Genomic DNA, 18,038 nt, shown 5'->3' on the forward strand with positions numbered 1-18,038 from the left:
AGGTTGAAGGGAATGGATTAGGGATGGCGTGGCTTGTAGAACTGGATGACTTAAGCGGGAGTTAAGCAAGAGGGAGGTGGCACCGGCAGGGGTGATGGTGGAAGAGCCAGGCAAAGCTATGCTGTAGCCTGGCGGGGGGTGGGTGGGGGTGGAGAGAGAGAGTGTGTTTGAAGGTCAAGAGGTCAAGGATCTGTTTGGTAGAGAGAAAAATGGTGGGGAGGAGGGTAGTCAGGGAGATGGGCGACCCCTGTGGGAGAGTCTGGGCCGGCACAGTCCCTTAGAGTCTGCTTTGCCTTCCCCATTCTTGGGAGAAGTCAGTCATTTCAGTGAGTCCGGTAATATCCTCTCCATGCGTACCAGGGCTAAGTCCTATTTCCTACCCCTATCCCAAGCCCCTTCCTCTCCTCACATCTTTATCTGCACAACCCTTGATCACTCATCCCAAAGATATTCTTGGTCTCCCTCCCCACTCCCTCCAGACCAGTGTGACACTGTGCAGCAGGCATGGCAGGGGCATGAAATGAGGGATGGGGCTAGGGCAGTGACCCAGGTCTGCTCACTGCCCCAGCCCTGTCCCCATCTTATCCCGCCAGGTTCTCAGGGCCCTTGGCCGTGGCTGGAACTCAGGGCCCGCTGGCGGGCTGCTTCACGGTTGGCACAGAGGGCCTGGCCGATGAGATACTCGCTCTCCTGGGCGATACCTGACAGGCGCAAATCAAACTCCAGGAGGGTCTTGTTGTCTGACATGCCTTCTAGAAGCTGCTTCCCGCCATCCTGGTTCAGGAATACAAAGGAAAGCATCACTTTCCGCCACTACCCAGGATCACACACGCGGGTGTGTACGCACATACACATGTTTATACAGATGTGACTGAAACAACAGGTTCACAAAACAATTCTTAACCTATTTGTGTGGCACTGACATTTTCTATCCTATTCTATCCTGTTCCATCCTATTCCCGGAGAAAAATGGTGCTCAAAGTTCACTAAATTGATTTTTCAACCCCAGTGGTTTGAAAAACATGGCGCTATGTCAGTGATGGTGATTCCGCTCCTCTGGTTCAGCCATGAGCACGTGAGACAAATCTGGCTTGTGAGATATGAGGAGGAAGTCTGGAGGGAGTGACTTCTGGGAAGTTTCTCCTCATAAAAGAGAACAAAAGAGCGTGGCCCAATGGAAAATGCAGCCACCATCTTGGGCTCATGAGAGTCGCACAAGAGAGGACGTGGCTGTGTGGTTAGGTGGGCAGAGCAGAGGACGGTGCTGAGCCAAGGATCTCACCAACCCCAGAGCCCCCTTCCCCCAGGCTTCTGATTATGGGACACAATGAATATTCCTCTTGTTTAAGCCATTTCCCGATTAAGCTTTCTGTTACTTGTAGCCAAGAGCGCCCCCTCTGGAGACAGTGTCTATGTGAGTAAGACTGTCCTCGGGGGAGGTTTGGTAGAGGGTGCAGGGCCCTAACTGGAGTACATGGAGGGCTGTCCTCGCTAGTTCCTACAGCTCCAGCCCCTTCTGGGTTGGGTGGGCCAGGCCTAATGTGAAAAATTCCACATTGGGAGGCAGAATGCTGCTCTTCTAAGGTTGTGATCCAACAGCGTGTTGCAAAGTCAATTCAACGGGTCACAGAGCATTTTTGTTTTTAATGAAGCCGTGTACATTATAAAGGAAATCATCAGTATACATCACAAGCAGTACAAGTAACTTTCAATTCTGTTATATTGATGTATACGTTCACTAGGTGTTCATGTTAATTGCATTTGTTACTCTGAGACTTGGTCAAGATTTGAAAGACATTGTCTATTGGAAAGGATCCAGGCTTTCAACCTGACTGGATGCTCTCGGGCAACTCACTAACCTCTCTGAGGTTCAGTTTTCCATCTGTAAAGTGGGGTTAAGAATACACATTTTACTAGATAACTGCGAGGGTTAAAGAACAACGAATGGATACTGGGTGCCTAGCATAGGCACCCAGTATCCATACTATAGAACCCCGAGTAATAGTAACAGCTAGCAGTTACTGAGGACCTAGCCAGTGCCTGCAATGGATAACTGCTTTACAAGCATAACTCATTTAATCCTCCCAGTAACAACACTTAGAAGTAGATGCTATTATTATTCCCATTTTACAGAGGAGGAGATGGAGGCCCCAAAAGGTTAAGTAACCTAACCAAGTGCTAAATGGCAGAACTGGGCTGATAACCGGGTAAAGGCTGTGATCCTAACAATTATCCTCTACGTACCCCACAGCAATCGGATTCCACTCCCGCCTCCCAAGGCCCCAGGGCCTCCCCTTGGCCCTGCCTGTCCCGGAAGCGGTGGCTCACCAGCCCGATGTGGTTGCAGGACAGGTTGATGCTAGTGAGCGTGGTGTTGACGGACAGCACCTGGGAGAGGAGCGTGGCAGTGGGCTCGGACAGCTCGTTGCCCCCGAGGTGCAGTGTGGTGAGGCACTTGTTGGTCTGCAGGGCGTGGGCGAGCGCCTGGCCGCCCTCATCCTCGATGCAGTTGAGGCGCAGGCTGAGGGAGACGAGGTTGCTGTTGTGCGCCAGGGCGTGAGCCAACGACTGGGCGCCGGGCGCGCGCACCTGGTTGTTGGCGAGGTTGAGCACGCGCAGGCGGCTGTGGCCCAGCAGCTTGGCAGCGGCGCGCGCGCCCCGGTCTCCGATGAGGTTGTGTGACAGGTCCAGCTCCTCTAGGGCCGCGTGGTCCAGGAGGCTGCAGATGAGGATGCGGGCCTTGTCGTCGTCCACCTTGCTTCGGGTCAGCCTGAAGATCTGTGGGCAGGCAGAGGGCCCACAGCACCCTGCAACCAGGAATCATCTGCCTGCCTGCCTACCTCCTGCAGGTAGAGGAGGGAGCCCCAGGGAGGAGGAGTTCTTCTCTTTCAAGAACTTGGCTGGGAAGGGGGAGAAAGGTAGAGCGGTAATGGATGAGGGGTTCGGCCACCTGGCTGGCTCTTGGGCAGGGCAGGCCTACCCAGCGTGACACGGTGGTGCAGAATTGGTGGCACCTAGTAGGGGGAAAAGACTACCACTTATTGAGAAATGACTATGTGCTGGGCATGCTGCTAGAACATTCCATAGCCATATCCCTAACCCTCAGCATCTCCGTTTTACAGTAGAAAATGGAGGCTTTGAGCAGATACATCATTTGCCCAGAGTCGCACAATGATTAAGCTGTGGAGGCAGGTTTTGAATCCAGGCCTGTTGGATGCCGCAGCCCCTCACTGCACCCTCCTCAGCCAGCTAAGCTCCACCGTGGCAAGGAGAGGAACTCTTTGAAGGAGAGTGCCAGGGTAAGAACCAGGGAGAACGTGGGAAACGTTGAGAAACAGTAAATGGATGGGATGAAGAAAAAAGAGAAAAGAAAGGAGGTGGGACTAGCATTATGAATATCGGAGGTGGGACCCCTGTCCCTTTGCTTTTCACTGGCTTGGCCCGCTGCTCCCTCTGCCTTGAGACCTCTGAGTGGCTGGCCTCCCCGTCCTTCAGTCCTCTCCTCTCTCTACATCCCTCTTAGCCAGCTCTGAATCTTTTGTCCCTCTTTTTTATTGCCTCTATCTGGCAAAGCTCCACTGTGGATCAACCCCACTCTATCTCCTGTATGTCTGGGCCCAAGCAACTGACATGATGGAAAACGTCACATCACAGGACTGGCTGGTATCACTGGAACCACCAATAGGCCCTCAGTGCTGAGTGCCAACTCAACTCTGCTTCTCTGGACAATATACTCTCTCATAATCTACAACAACAACGATTTCAACCTTCTCCAGCCCCTCACCCTACAGCCTGAGGTGGGTCTCCTCAGCCATTGAGTAGGAACCCTTTCTTTTCCTAATCCCAAACATAAATCCACTGCAACCCACCACATCCACTCTCCCCTCTGCCTGGAGCCAACCGCCCTACCTCATCTCTAGACCCCATTCTTCCTGTCTCCTTTCTTGCAATTGGGTGGAGCTTTACATTGGTTTCATTTTTTACTTTTGTTTTTTTTATTTTTCATTATTTTATTGAAGTATAGTTGATTTATAATGTTGTGTTAGTTTCTGGTATACAGCAAAGTGATTCTTTTTCATATTCTTTTCCATTATGGTTTGTTACAGGATATTGAATATAGTTTCCTGAGCTATACAGTAGGACCTTATCTATTTTATATATAATAGTGTGTATCTGTTAATCCCAAACTCCTAATTTATCCCTCCCACACCCCTTCTCCTTTGGTAACCATAAGTTTGTTTTCAATGTCTGTGAGTCTATTTCTGTCTTGTAAATATCTTGTATCATATTTTAGATTCCACATATAAGTGATATCATATGGTATGTCTTTGTTTGACTTACTTCACTTAGCATGATAATCTCTAGGTCCATCCATGTAGCTGCAAATGGCATTATTTTATTCTTTTTTATGGCTAAGTAGTATTCCATTGTTTATATATACCACATCTTCTTTATTCATTCATTTAGGTTGCTTCCATGTCTTGGCTATTGTAGATAATGCAACTGTGAACACTGGGGTGCATATATCTTTTCGAATTAGAGTTTTCTCTGGATATATGCCCAAGAGTGGGACTGCTGAATCATATGGTAACTGTATTTTTAGGTTTTAAAGGAACCTCCATACTGTTCTCCACAGTGGCTGTACCAATTTACATTCCCACCAGCAATGAATGTAGGAGTGTTCTCTTTTCTTCATACCCTCTCCAGCATTTATTATTTGTAGACTTTTAAATGATGGCCATGCTGACTGGTGTGAGGTGATACCTCACTGTAGTTTTGATTTCGTTTCTCTAATAATTAGAAAAGTTGAGCATCTTTTCATGTGTCTGTTGGCCATCTGTATGTCTTCTTTGGAGAAATGTCTTTTTAGGTCTTCTGCCCATTTTTTGATTGGGTTGTTTTTTTGGTTATTAAGTTGTATGAGCTGTTTGTATATTTTGGAAATTAAGCCCTTGTTGGTTGCATCATTTGCAAATATTTTCTCCCAGTCTGTAGGTTGTCTTTTCATTTTGTTTATGGTTTCCTTTGCTGTGCAAAAGCCTATACATTTGATTATTTGTTTATTTTTGTTTTTATACATTGTTTTTAAACACATGCAAATTTCTTCTTAAGAAAACCTAACCCCCTCATCTGTTACTGCTCTACCTTTCTCCCCCATTCACAGCCAAGTTCTTGAAAAACCTGATCATGGTCATTCCGTTTCCTCACTTCCCACTCTCTCCATAAACCACTCCAATCTGGCCTCTGCTCCTGGCATTCCATTGACACAGCTTCCGCCCAGTGACCTCCAAGTTTGCTAAATCCGGTCCTCAGCTCCATCCCACTTCCCTGCTGCTCACCCCTTTCTTGAAAAGCATCCCTCGGCTCTGGGACACAGTGCTGTGTCCTTCTTCTCTCCCACCTCTGATTTCTTGGCAGGCTCTCTCTCTTCCAACCAGAATATTTGGGACATGCTTAAACTAAAAAAATATTCGTTGTGTATCTGAAATTCAAATTTAACTGGATGTCCTATATTTCTATTTGGTAAATCTGGCAACTCTGTTCGAGTTGCAATTTTACATTTATATGATTGCTGATTACTGCCTTTTATCCCCACCAGACTGTTAGCTGGAGGGCACAAATGGTATAATTGTGCTCATGATTGAATCTTCAGCACCTAGGACAGGGCCTGGAGTGCAGATGTGTGTTGGATGACTAAATGGCTGGTGAATGGGCAGGGCAGTGCCTTGTGCATCTCTGCATCCCCAGAACCCAGCTTGGTGCAGAGTGCATAAGAGGACACTTGGTCAGGGACTTCCCTGGTGGCGCAGTGGTTAAGAATCTGCCTGCCAATGCAGGGGACACGGGTTTGAGCCCTGGTCCGGGAAGATCCCACATGCCGAGGAGCAACTAAGCCCATGCGCCACAACTACTGAGCCTGCGCTCTAGGGCCCATGTGTCGCAACTACTAAGCCCGAGTGCTGCAACTACTGAAGCCTGCGTGCCTAGAGCCTGTGCTCCGCAACAAAAGAAGCCACCGCAATGAGAAGCCCACGCACCGCAACGAAGAGCAGCCCCTGCTCACTGCAACTAGAGAAAGCCCGCGCCCAGTGACGAAGACCCAACGCAGCCAAAAAAAAAAAAAGAAAGAAAAAGGACACTTGGTCAATGAGCGAGAAGGAAATAGGAGAAGAAGGTGGGGATACAAGAGGAAGGGAAGGGAAGAGGGAATCAAATCAGAGAGATGCTGAGAATGGCAGGTGGTACCTTGAGCGTGTGGCATGCCTTGACTGTGGCTGCCAGGGAGTGGCAGTCGCGGTAGGTGAAGAGGAAGAGGTTCCACTCGAAGTTCATGCCACAGTCCTTGACACCGTACACCAGGTCCAGTTCCTCCAGGTGGCTCAGGCCAGCCACCAGGTCGCCCAGTTGGTAGTGGCCCATGGCCGGCTCCTCCTCCATCTCTCCTTCACTGCTGGAGTCGGACTGATCCCCGCCCCGAAGTGGGGGCGGGAGCTGCACGGGCGGAAGGAACTGATCCACCCGGATCGTGTGCACGTAGTTCCTGCAGAGCGGCAGCAGGCTGAGGATTACCTCGGGGTCCGTGGTGCCGGGGATGAAGTGCTTCAGCAGGTTCTCCAGGTGCAGCTCGAAGAACATGCGCTTCCAGCTGCCGCCGTGCTCGTCCACGTGGCACACGGGCCAGCGTTGCGTGCAGCAGCGGCGCCAGTAGTTCTCATCCTCTATCAGGTTGGCGGTCACAGCCAGCGGCAGGTCGGGGGACAGTTGGTTCAGGACCTTCTTCTGATGCTCTGGGAGCAGCTGCTTCAGGATAGGGTTGTCTTTGGGAACAGAAATAGGAGTCACAGTGTTGGGGACGCTGCACATGCTACCCTGAGCTGAGCCTGTCTGGGGGCACCCAGGAAAGGCAAGACCCCCTGTCTTTAGGGAAGCCCAGTCTGAGAGAGGAGGCAGACTTTATTCTCAGGGAGGCTCAACCTGAGGAGGGAGATATCACCCCTGACTCTGGGTTGTTCCCAGTTGAAGGTAGATATCTTAGCATTTGGTCTCAGGGAGCTCCCAGTCTGAGGCAGAATCTCAGGTCCAGCCCTCAGTTATTCCTTAATCTAGTAGAGGAGACAATCCCTGACTTCAGAGGCTCCCAGTTTGATTTGATTCATTCATTTCAAAACAAAATGTTTTTTTGAGCACCTACTATGCACCACACACTGTTCTAAGTGCGGAGGATACAAGAGTGAACAAAACAGAGGAAGCTGCTCCATCTCATGAGCAGAGGCGACTCTAAACAAGTCAAACGAATGTATTGTAGGTCTGGTGGTGACAAGTGCTGTAGACAAAATGATGGCCCTGTCCTCACAGAGCTCCCCATCTGGTAAGAGAGGTTGGCAACTCATCTTTGAAAAGGATGAACATTTACAGAGACTAAAGTACAGAACAAACCAAGAACCTGTACACGCCATGGAAGACTCCGAGAGAGTGGAGGACGATCAATCAGGGAGGGCTTTCTGGAGGAGGAGGTAGGTATGGCTTGGGCTGGGCTTTGTTGGAGAGAGTGGGACAGTCGAGAAACAGGCATAGGCATGGAGGGCACAGTGTGTGGGGGAGCCTGGTGGGACCTGCAAGTGGGGAGGGCCAGAGAAACTGTCTTGGCCTCTGGGGAGGGGGGAAGGGAGGTGCTGAGTGGGGATGAGGATGCTGTGTGGGAGGGCAGGGGCTGCCCCAGGACCCAGCTCTGAGGCCTCACCTCCAGGCAGTCCCCGCCCACTGGGCCCCACTCCTGGCCTTGTCTCCCGACCGAGGCAGGGACAGACTCACTCTGGAAGTTCTTGACAATGTGTTGAATGCAGAGTTCTGTGAGGAGGGGCACAATGGCCACTGACCACTCAGCATCCTCAGCGATGATCCTGCGCATCCGACGTACCCCAGCCCCGGAACTCGGGCCCTTGGACTTCACTGGGGGTGGGATGACAGAGGACTTTGAGGGCTGCGGGCCTGTGCTTGAAGCTTGGCCGGCAGTGAAGGACTGGTCCTGGGTGGAGGTTGAGGACCAGCTGGGGACCGACGGTGGGGGTGTTATCTGGGTTTCCTCCATGCTGGGGACTGACAACACAGGGACAAGTGGCCTCTTGGTGATGGCCTTGTGACAGGGAGTTTCTCAGACAGGCGGGTCCTGGATGCCGGCGGGAACCTGGAGCAAGAGGAAGGGATGGAGTTGTTACTTTGGACGGTCTCGGTGGGCTTTTACCAAGAGACGTAGCAGGGGTGGTTGTTAAGGGTCAGTCTCTGGATTAGAGCAAATCCAGGTGCAAATCCCACTAGCTGGGCGGCTTTGGGCCAGTTACTGAAACTTTCTGAGTTTCAGATGCTTCCTCTGTGAAATGAGGATAACAATTACCAATAAGCTGATTGGGAGGAGTGAATAAAAATAATGCATCCAAGGAGGCATAGCATACTGTGACACACAAAACTGTAGCAAGCAACAGCCCCACATTTTAGACAGTAATAGCTGTACAGCAATTACAAGCAATTGCTGTATGCTGGACCCTTTTTTTAGTTTTTTATGCATATCGGCTCATTTGATTCTCACAAAAGCCTTTTTGAGATAGGCACTGATAGACTCATTTTTCTGATGTGAAACTGAAGCACAGAGAGGTTAACTGACTTGCCCAATGTCACAAAGCTTATAAATAACACAGGTGGATTTAAACTCAGTCTATCAAGTTCGGCCAAAAGACTGAGGTATGATAAAGAACCATTTAGTTCAAAACAGCTCCCTGCACTAAGTATTTTACAGAACAGCAACGTCCTGACCAGGAGGATGGGGTCGAGAACAGCACTGGCCAATAGAAACATACAAATAGAAATATAATGAATGCCAAAATGCAAGCCACATATACTATTTAAAAATTTCTCGTACAGACATTAAAAAAGGAAAGAGAAAACAAGTGAAATTAGTTTTATGTTTAACCCAATATGAACAAAATATTATCGCTTAAATATGTAATCAATATAAAAATTATTAATGAGATATTATATATGTATTTATATTAAGCCTTCAAAATCTGATGGCTAGTGGCTACTGTTCTGGGTGGTACAGGAGAGAGGGGAAGGAGAAGGGGAACTGGACTCATGCCCTGCCCAGGGTGCCAGCACCTTTTCCTCTACCCTCTGAGGGCTCCAGCTCAGCTCCCTCCCTTCAATCTCCCCATCCTAGTCTTCCTAGTTGTCCCAGCCTCCGGGCATTCCAGACGGCAGCGGGAAGGAGTGGGAGGCGACAAGGCAGCTAAATCTGGGGCTGAAGTCAGAAGACAGAGAATGTGTCCGGGGCTGCCTCCGCCCCTCCATTTGTCCATTCCTGCACCCTTGCTGCAGGTGTCCCTGCCCCGAGACTGCAGGCGGAACAGGGGCCGCTCGGCCTGGCACACACCTCGTGCTCTGGGTTTGCTCCCTGACTCGATGCACTGTGTAGTGTCCGGTGGGAAGGAACAATCTGAACCAGCAAAGGTGTCCTTGGCAGATGGAGGGGACCAGATGGTGCTCCCTGGTCCTCCAGGCATCTCAAGGAGGAAGAGCCTGGCTCTGTGTGTGTGTGTGTTACAGAGAGAGAGAGGAGGGAGAGAGTAGAGGCAGGAGGGGGCAGTGTAAGGAAGATACGTAGGTATTTTTGTGGCACACTTATGGAAATCAAATGCAAATTGACAAACAGATTGGGTCCAGAATTGTGGAATAAGCAGCTGGTGCTTTTTGACTAACGTCCTTCAGAGGGTGTGGCTGGGAGGGGCTGCTGCTTGGAAGCACCAGATGACTTTGCATTTCTGGCTTTGCCAATGACTTGCTGTGTGACCCCGGCCAAGTTACTTAGTTTATCTGAGCTCCAGTTTCCTTATCTGTAAAAGGGAATAGTAATATCTTCCTATGCAGGCTGTGGTGGAGATTCCCCTGAGGTATTTGAATCATACTGATAATATTTGACAAGAGTACTGGAGGGGGTGCGTGAAGGATAAAGGCGTCCTGAGGGACAGGGGTCTTGAGCTGGGGAGGGAAAGCCCTGGAGACCTGCTTCTTGAGTGCCGACCTCAGATGGTGTCTTTGTCTTTGAGTGGGGCCCTTCCCTGTCTCCAGGGGACACGTGAAGGGCAAGGTGGTGGTGGTGTTCGGGTCTGGATAGAAGGACGAGGGCCTTGGCAGTCTGGGCAAGAGGAGGAGGAAAGGGACAACAGGCCAGCCCTGTTCCTGCCAGCTCCGCACCTGGACGCCTGGGGCTCCCTCCACAGTTCTGGCCTAAGTCATGCCGGTATTCCCCTTGGTCCCAGATGCATCCCAGGACACCCTGTGGGCCACGCCCAAGGGAGCAGAACCCAGCTTGGCCCGGGGAGCTGGCTCTCCAGGCATTTCTCACAGCACTGCCAGGCCTCACCGTCCTGGTTGGTGGTCCCTTCTTCCTCTCAGGAAGCCACATGTTGGGAGACCCCACCTGGGGCCTGGTGGGGTGCTCTCTGGAACGGGGTGGCTCTGCTCTCACTGCCTATTGCCTTAGCCATTAGGGCCTGGCAGCCCTTCCTAAGGTCCGGGCCTAATCGCTCTGGCCGGGCAGGGCGCTGCAGGACACCCCCCAGGGCTGGTCCGGGGCTCTGAACCCCCTCCTCGGAAAGAAGGGGCAGGGCGGCCCTCCATGTGCTCAGCATGCTTCACTGGTAGGAAAAAAAGAGCCCCTATTGTCCTGCAACGTTTACAGAGACCTCCATACCACGAGGTCTGATGTCATTTTTTAAGGCAAATATTGACAACATTAACCTCATAATTAGGTCAGAGTTGATAGTTTTCACTCATCACTTCCTGATTTTTTTTTTTAAAGTCAACATTACAAAAATATTTTTGGCAAGCAAATTGTTACCAGAAAGAGGATTCTTCTAAGAAGGATTTTAGTTCCAAAAGTTGCTTTAAAAAAACACTTAAAAGAACCAATCAGATATAAAACAAAGTATGTTTCAAAGGTTAATGAACAAGACGAACTCCTTGCCTCCCAGTTACTAATGTTACAAAGATGATATCAAGTCCCATGCCCGACCCTGCCCTTCTCAACCACTGCGCGGCTGCCACTCTCTCAACTCTCCTCGGGGCCTCCGGGTCATTCTCCAAAAGCCTCCGTTGCAGGCCCCTCTGACTCGGCCCAACCCTCAGGGTTTAGCTGTGGCTGCCCGGCGGCCTCACTCTGTCCTCTTGCTGGGCTGCAGCTCTCCCGTCTCCTCTGAGCTCCAGACTCAGGGCCACTGGCCTGCCTCCCGGCTCCCGCAGATTCAACCTGCCCCCCAAGAGAACGCAGTGCCTCCTGCGAGCTGCTGCTCCTCTTGGCTCCCTACCTCGGCCAGGGGTACCGGGAGCCCTCCAGGTGCCTGAACCCTGGAGCTGGGAACCACCTCTCTCCTTCAGGCCCCCCCACCTGGTTACTGCTGTTTCCCCTCAGTTCTGCTTCTCCCACCCCAGCGTCCCTCCGCTCCCTTCCTGCTGCAGCCTTAGCTCAGGGCCTCAATGTCCACCTGGATTGTAGCTGCAGCTGCCCAGCACTGGGTATGTCATCCAGCATCTAGCCTTCGCAGAGCTGCCGTGGCAGGCCTCCGTGTAAGCCCGCCACTCATGGGGTGCAGCCCAGCTTCCCCAGCTCCGTGTAGAAGGCCCTCCGTGACCGGACGCTCTGTTTGAAATAAACTCCTCTCTGTATCTGGAACACCGCAGACCAGTCTATGCCGCCCAGCCTTTGCTCATGCTCCTTCTTCCTGGAATGCCTTTCTCACGGTCTTGGCCTGGAAAACGGACCCTCAATGGTCTTGTGAGCCTGGGCTCAAGCACCATTTTCCCTCTGAAACCTTTTAGCTTCTCTTGTGCCCCACCTTCCCTTTGTCAGACCCCCCCACCCCAGCACCTGTGTCACTTCGGTGGTGACTGACCACCCTCTCCCCACACCCACACTGGACTGTGGGCTCCTCCCGGTGTGGGGACAATTTCTTACTCATTTTCGTCTCTAATCCCTAACCCCGTGTCAGGTCTGCTGGGGAGGCAGCTGTGTTTGGGGCTACCCCACCTCCTTCTGATCACAGGTTCTGGCCAATGGGAGTGCCCTGTATTGGTCAGAGTGATTGGTTCAGGGGTGCACCTGATGTAAGCCAATCAGAGTCCTTCTTGGGATTTGTCCAAGTGGAGGTAGACAAAAGGACATATGTCCTTGAAGGATACGGATCCCCTGCTGCTGGAAGCTGTTTCCCTTCACACGGAAAAGGCCTTTCTGAGGCAGGAGGAAATGCTGCCTGGTGAGACCGGTAGGAATGGGAGGTGGACAGAGCACGCTGGGCACCTCTGGTCCCCAGGCCTCGTCCCCGAGGGCCCTCTGAGGGCTTCCTTCAATTCTGAGACCTAACTCGACAGCCTTCTGACAAGTCCCTTTTGCTGAAGCTAAGAGTTGGATTTCTGCCCCTTTGTGACCAAAGGGTCCTGACCATTTGGGTGGTTCACCATTTGGTGAATGAAATTACAGGAAAAATCCTAAATTGGTAGATGAACTAGTTCAATGGGTTGGCCAGGGGCCGCCAGGCTGTTACTCACCTGGCCTGATGTCTAACTCCGGAGGCCTGTTCCTCTCCTGACCACCCGAGCCTCCGACCTCACCTCCCATCTCTCCAGCCACAGGACAGTATCAGCACTTAGCAGTTACAGGTTTCTTTCAGAACGCTTCTCTCATTGGAGTCTTATAACCACTTTATACTGGAGTCAGGGCAGGCTTCTCACCCCCATTTTATGGATGAAGAAGCTGAAGACCAGACCAGGAAGTAATGGGCCCCCGGATACCTAGGAGGGCTGGGGCCAGGGTCAGGGCCTTGGCTGCCTCTATCCACAGTTCCCTGCTCTTCCAGTCACTCCCCCTGCCTCCACTAGGAAAGAAAAAGCCTGTTCTTGTTCCCTGGGAAGCAGGCGTCCCAGGGATCTGTCAGGGAGAGTCTCCCCAGGCTGGGTTTTGGGACCCCACTATGGGAATTTCAGGTCCCTAACATAAGGCTTTCATCCCTGTTATATTAAAATGCATTTCCTCCCTAATGAAATGAAATCTTAACAGTCCATACATGCGTGTGTATATATCCCTATGTTAACCTTGAACTGCTATTTACTTACTTATTTATTTATTTTATTTTTTGGCTGGGCCATGCCGCTAGCGCAATCTTAGTTCCCCAACCAGGGATTGAACCTGGGCCATGGCAGTGAAAGCGCTGAGTCCTAACCACTGGACCTCCAGGGTATTCACTGAACTCATCATTTTAGGTCAAACAAAAGCATAGTAGGGCTTCCCTGGTGGCGCAGTGGTTGAGAGTCCGCCTGCCGATGCAGGGGACACGGGTTCTTGCCCCGGTCCGGGAGGATCCCCCATGCCGCAGAGCGGCTGGGCCCGTTAGCCATGGCCGCTGAGCCTGCAGTCCGGAGCCTGTGCTCCGCAACGGGAGAGGTCACAACAGTGAGAGGCCTGCGTACCGCAAAAAAAAAAAAAAATTATGAAAATGCATCTCATCATTTTAGGTCAAACAGAAGCATAGTAAATTATGAAATATATACTGATATTAATGTAGCAAACTTTAAAAAAATGTAGGTCATGCAATATATTATCCTATCTGACAGTTTAAGTCAGAAAGGGGATATAGGTATATCTCCCCTCTTATCAGTCGTCCACACCTCCGTGTGAATGAGTTTCAGGTCCAAAAAGCAAAGTTGGGAAGGGGGCAAGGAGAATGCACCGCTGAGTCAGGGGGACTGGGGAGGACTCACAGGAGAATGAGAAGCCAGGAGAACTGAGGTAACTCCTCCTACTTCCCAGGGCAGCCTAAGTCTGGCCTGGGCATCACCAGTCTGCAGTGGGGGTGGTTCTAGTGACACTATCTTCCCTAAAAGCCTGTGGATGGGTAGACACCCATTAGCCAGCCTCCCACAGCCCCCAAGGGCCCATAGAGGACAGCCCCAGAAGTGGCAGAGTGGGTACCTTCCCCTCTGGAGCCTTCTCTCCCTGGGGAGCCAGTGGGGCTGTCAGAGAATCCCAGAGTTTGAAGACCGGAAGGGTGTTCAAGACTCTGTCCTTCTCTGGGGCAGGAATCCTCTTGATGTTCCAGAAAGGTGAGTGCCACCGAGAGTGAGTGCCTCTTGTGCCACCATCTGTGTCCCCCTCTAAGGGCACACCCTGCCTCAGATGGGAAGGTGGGGACAACGCAGTGATCGTTCATCTCCTGACACCTGTCTCATGGGCCTGTGGGGCCTCACATGCTATGTCTTTAACATCAACCCTGCCAACCCAGGGCCACAATCCCTGAAGAAAGGTAAATCCTCCTCCTCCTTCCCTGGTCCCAACCCTGTGTCCTCAGGACCAGCGTCCAGGGTCCTGAAATCACATTCAACCCATAACTCAAAGGGTTAGGTGTTAAGGTCTGCTCTCTACATGTCCAAGCACAGCAACAGAAAGTGATGGGGGGCTTCCCTGGTGGTGCAGTGGTTGAGAATCCACCTGCCAATGCAGGGGACATGGGTTCGAGCACTGGTTCGGGAAGATCCCACATGCCGCAGAGCAACTAAGCCTGTGTGCCACAACTACTGAGCCTGTGCTCTAGAGCTCACGAGCCACAACTACTGAAGCCCGCACACCTAGAGCCCATGCTCCGCAGCAAAGAGAAGCCACTGCAGTGAGAAGCCCAAGCGCCACGACAAAGAGTAGACCCCACTCACAGCAGCTGAAAAGAAAGCCCGCGCGCAACAAAGACCCAATACAGCCTAAAAACTAATAAATTTTTTTAAAAAGTGCTGAGATGCCTCAGTTTGGCCAGGAGTGTCCTCATTATTTATTTTTGGCTGCGTTGGGTCTTCATTGCTGCGCTCGGGCTTCCCCTAGTTGTGGCGAGTAGGGGCTACTCTTTGTCACGGTGCGCGGGCTTCTCATTGCGGTGGCCTCTCGTTGCGGAGCATGGGCTCTAGGCGTGCGGGTTTCATTCATTGTGGCTCACGGGCTTCAGTAGTTGTGTTAGATATTATGACGAAGATGTTAGATGTTGTACCTATGTAAGCCTATGAAATCTTCAATTTTATTATTGAGGATTATTATTATGATAACTCTATTATCCTCATTTCACAAACAGGAAAACAAAGCAAACAGAGGCTGAGAGAACTTAAGTAACTTGCTAAGCATAACACAGCGAGTAAGTGGAGAAGCTGAGCTTTGAGCTGATGTCTGTTCAAAGCTCTCCCTTACTTTTTTGCACAAAAGTAGAGACAAATCATGAGATGTTGGGATTGCTTCCTAAATTGCCCTAGACTCAGTCATCACAGCACTTTTCCAGTGGGCCTTCCACTCTCTCCAGCGTGGAGCCCAGGGTTACCCTCGTTGCTGCTGACCTAAACAGCCCAGGCTCCCTTGCCCCCTAAGTCACTTCCAGGCACAGGGTCCTTCTGCAAAACTGGATTATCACCTGTATCCTTAAGCTTTTGAGGCCCCACGAGGACCCAAGAGATACTGCAGAGCTGTGCTCTCCTGCCCCATGCTCCACACCAGGCCCTCCATGCTCCTCCCAGACCTAGGATTCAATGCTCGACTCTCCAGCACATTCCCTCTTCTCAGAAAGTTCTCAGACCTCCTCCATCCTTCTCAAGTCCCTGGTTAAATCCAACCACTTTGTGCAGAGGCTCCTCCTGCCTGCCCAAATGGGAAAGTTGAAGATGCTAGGGGAGGGGGTGGCCTCTCCCCTTCCTGCTCACCACATCCCTGGTCCTCACCTCCCTCCCTCAGAACTGAGAGGCAGAAGCACCTGGCCTTCTTTAGGCCCGTGAGCACCTCTGTGGCCTTGGATGCCCCCTCTGGGCTGGCTGGGCTTTGATGCCCCCTCACCCCCCCACCTTCTCTGATGGTGCTTCCTCTGCCTTCTCACCCAGCTTCTCCTCAGGGCCCTGGGCTTTTGTCTACATTTCCCCCTGATCCCTTTCATGCGTACTGTATCAGACCCTACCTCAGGCCAAGTCACTGGCACATTCGCATTTGGGAATTCAGTTTACAGAATCACAAATGAGGGGCACAAAAGTTTCTCTGACAGCTCTGGCCCACCACCCTTGGTCTCTGGCTGGTGAAACAGTCTTATCACACCCTTGGGCCAGGCCCACTTATGTCTGTTGTCTTGAGGGACTTCAGCCAGCAGGAGCTGGGAATAGGGGTCGGCCTTTATGGGAAGACTGGGGCCCGGGGGCTTGGGACTGCTTTCCCCCACGACCTATTCTTGCTCCACTTTCCCCTTTCTCCATCTCACGGACTCCCTCCCCTGACTCGCAGACCCTGGGCTTCAAATGGGGGTGGGTTGGGGGCCTCTCGTAGGTACAGACCCGCCCTTCCTCCCCACGCGAAATGTGGAGCCAAGGCTGCGGCAGCCTGCAGACTTCCGGGTGGGAGGACGATTGGGAGGACGCTGGAGGGGTTCCCGCGCCCCGTGGGTGGGAGTCGGGGCAGGGAGAGCTCAGCCCGCTAGGGGAGACCGGGGTCGAGGTCGCCTCACCGCTTCTGAGGCCTGGGCGCTCACCTTCCCGCAGGGCCCTCGCGGCGCAGGTCGTTAGGGACGCCCTGCGTCGCTAGGGGCCGGGTCCTAGACGACGGGTGCGCCGGGTGCGCGTGCGCACTTGTGCAAGCCGGTCTCCGCTCTTGGAAGGCTGTTGTAGCGCGCCTTGGCCCAGGGTCGACGCAAAGAAGTGTCCGTCTGAGGCGCTGTGTGGGGCCGTCAAGCGGGCAGTGGGAACCCTGGCGGTGCGGCACGCTTTGTGCGTCTTGGGGACATGTTTAGGAACGGGTGGGCTTTTGAGGGGGATGATGGGGAGTGGGGGATGGCGGCAGGGCTCCTGGACCGCTACAGTGCTCTTCCTTCTGGGAGCCTTTTGTGTGGAAATGGAGGTGGGCATGACGAATGGAAAGAGGGTCTCGGAAAAGCATCAGCAGCCAGTCTTTTCTGGAAGAGGAGAAGGGTGGAAGGGCACCTGTAGGCGTCCCTGAACTCCCCTGAGGCCCCCGGTTGACTCGGCCCTGCAGGGGAGCAGTGGGCTGCTGCATCCCTGCAGAGGTACCCTTGGCCTTTCTTCAGGGTGTCAGCAAGACTGAAGAGTGGCACCAAGCAGGAAGGCCCAGGCCTCCACGGTGCTCCCTCCCACAGCCCCAAGCCTGACACCAGGAATGACCAACTTCATGGGGGCTGGTTAGTTAGAAAAGGAAGTGGGAAGTTTCACTGGAGACAGAGCTTAGCTTTCATTTCAGCTCTGCTGATGATTACTAGTTGGTTACCCTGGACAGGTTAGCACCTTAGAAGTTAATTCATTAATAAAATGCATACCCCCAACTCCTCACCTTGGTGTCCACATGTAAAGAGACAGGTCTTTGCTGAGCACCACTGAACAGTGGCCACTGCTGCAGTTGCCACAATCCCAAGGGAAAGCTTTGCAACTCCTCAGGGCTGCAAGCAGCCGGGGTCCAAGAATTCAGGTTCCTTTCAAGCCCTCATCAGTGATTTACCAACGAATCACTGGTGCCTCACTTAGAATAAGAAATCATGCAGGAAATGTTGTCAGGAGGGCCTGCTCTGCTCTAATAATTTTGACTAAATGGCCACAGAACTTCGCAGCCAGGGAGCCTCTGACTTGATGGGTCCCCTGAGGTCCCTTCTTTCATCCAGCGACAGAGGTCTGCGAACAGACGTGGAGTCCCCGTGTCTGGCTTGGTCCTGGGTGGATTCATTTTGGTAGGCGGGGAGGGCTGCGCTCCATCCCGGCTTCCTCCTGCTCTGAGCCGAAATTTCAGCTTCAGCTTCAGCTCAGGCTCGGGGCAGGTGCTGTGCAACCTGTTCTAAGAGTAGGCTTGCTCTGGCTGCGCTCCCTTCTGGCCCCAAGGCCTGCCACCCGCCTGTTCACTACCCACTCAGGCACCTGCGCTGGCTCTTCCCCTGGAGGTCCACGTGGCTCACACCCTCCCCCGGATGCCACCCCCACCCTTCCAC

General features: G+C 52.3%; 1 protein-coding gene across 1 annotated transcript; it reads right to left on the reverse strand.

Moving 5' to 3' along the window:
• Positions 1 to 597: 597 nt before the first annotated feature.
• Positions 598 to 8,089, reverse strand: DRC5 (dynein regulatory complex subunit 5). Its single transcript, XM_027126835.1, has 4 exons — positions 7,813 to 8,089; positions 6,247 to 6,818; positions 2,329 to 2,778; positions 598 to 774 (listed from the first exon to the last, which is right to left on the reverse strand). The coding sequence occupies exons 1-4, from the start codon at positions 8,087 to 8,089 to the stop codon at positions 598 to 600; spliced, it is 1,476 nt and encodes a 491-aa protein (XP_026982636.1).
• Positions 8,090 to 18,038: the final 9,949 nt, after the last annotated feature.

Source organism: Aethalodelphis obliquidens, unplaced genomic scaffold, assembly GCF_003676395.1.
Source record: "Aethalodelphis obliquidens isolate GAN/ISIS:26980383/991018 unplaced genomic scaffold, ASM367639v1 scaffold31, whole genome shotgun sequence".
Lineage (NCBI taxonomy): Eukaryota > Metazoa > Chordata > Mammalia > Artiodactyla > Delphinidae > Aethalodelphis > Aethalodelphis obliquidens.

Bases quoted from the DNA above. Each gene is read 5' to 3' on its own strand.
- DRC5 (XM_027126835.1), bottom strand. From the start codon at position 8,089: ATGGAGGAAACCCAGATAACACCCCCACCGTCGGTCCCCAGCTGGTCC. The intron at 6,819-7,812 runs GTGAGTCTGTCC...CTGTTCCCAAAG, and splicing joins CATTGTCAAGAACTTCCAGA to ACAACCCTATCCTGAAGCAG. The intron at 775-2,328 runs GTGAGCCACCGC...TTCCTGAACCAG, and splicing joins CCTGCAACCACATCGGGCTG to GATGGCGGGAAGCAGCTTCT.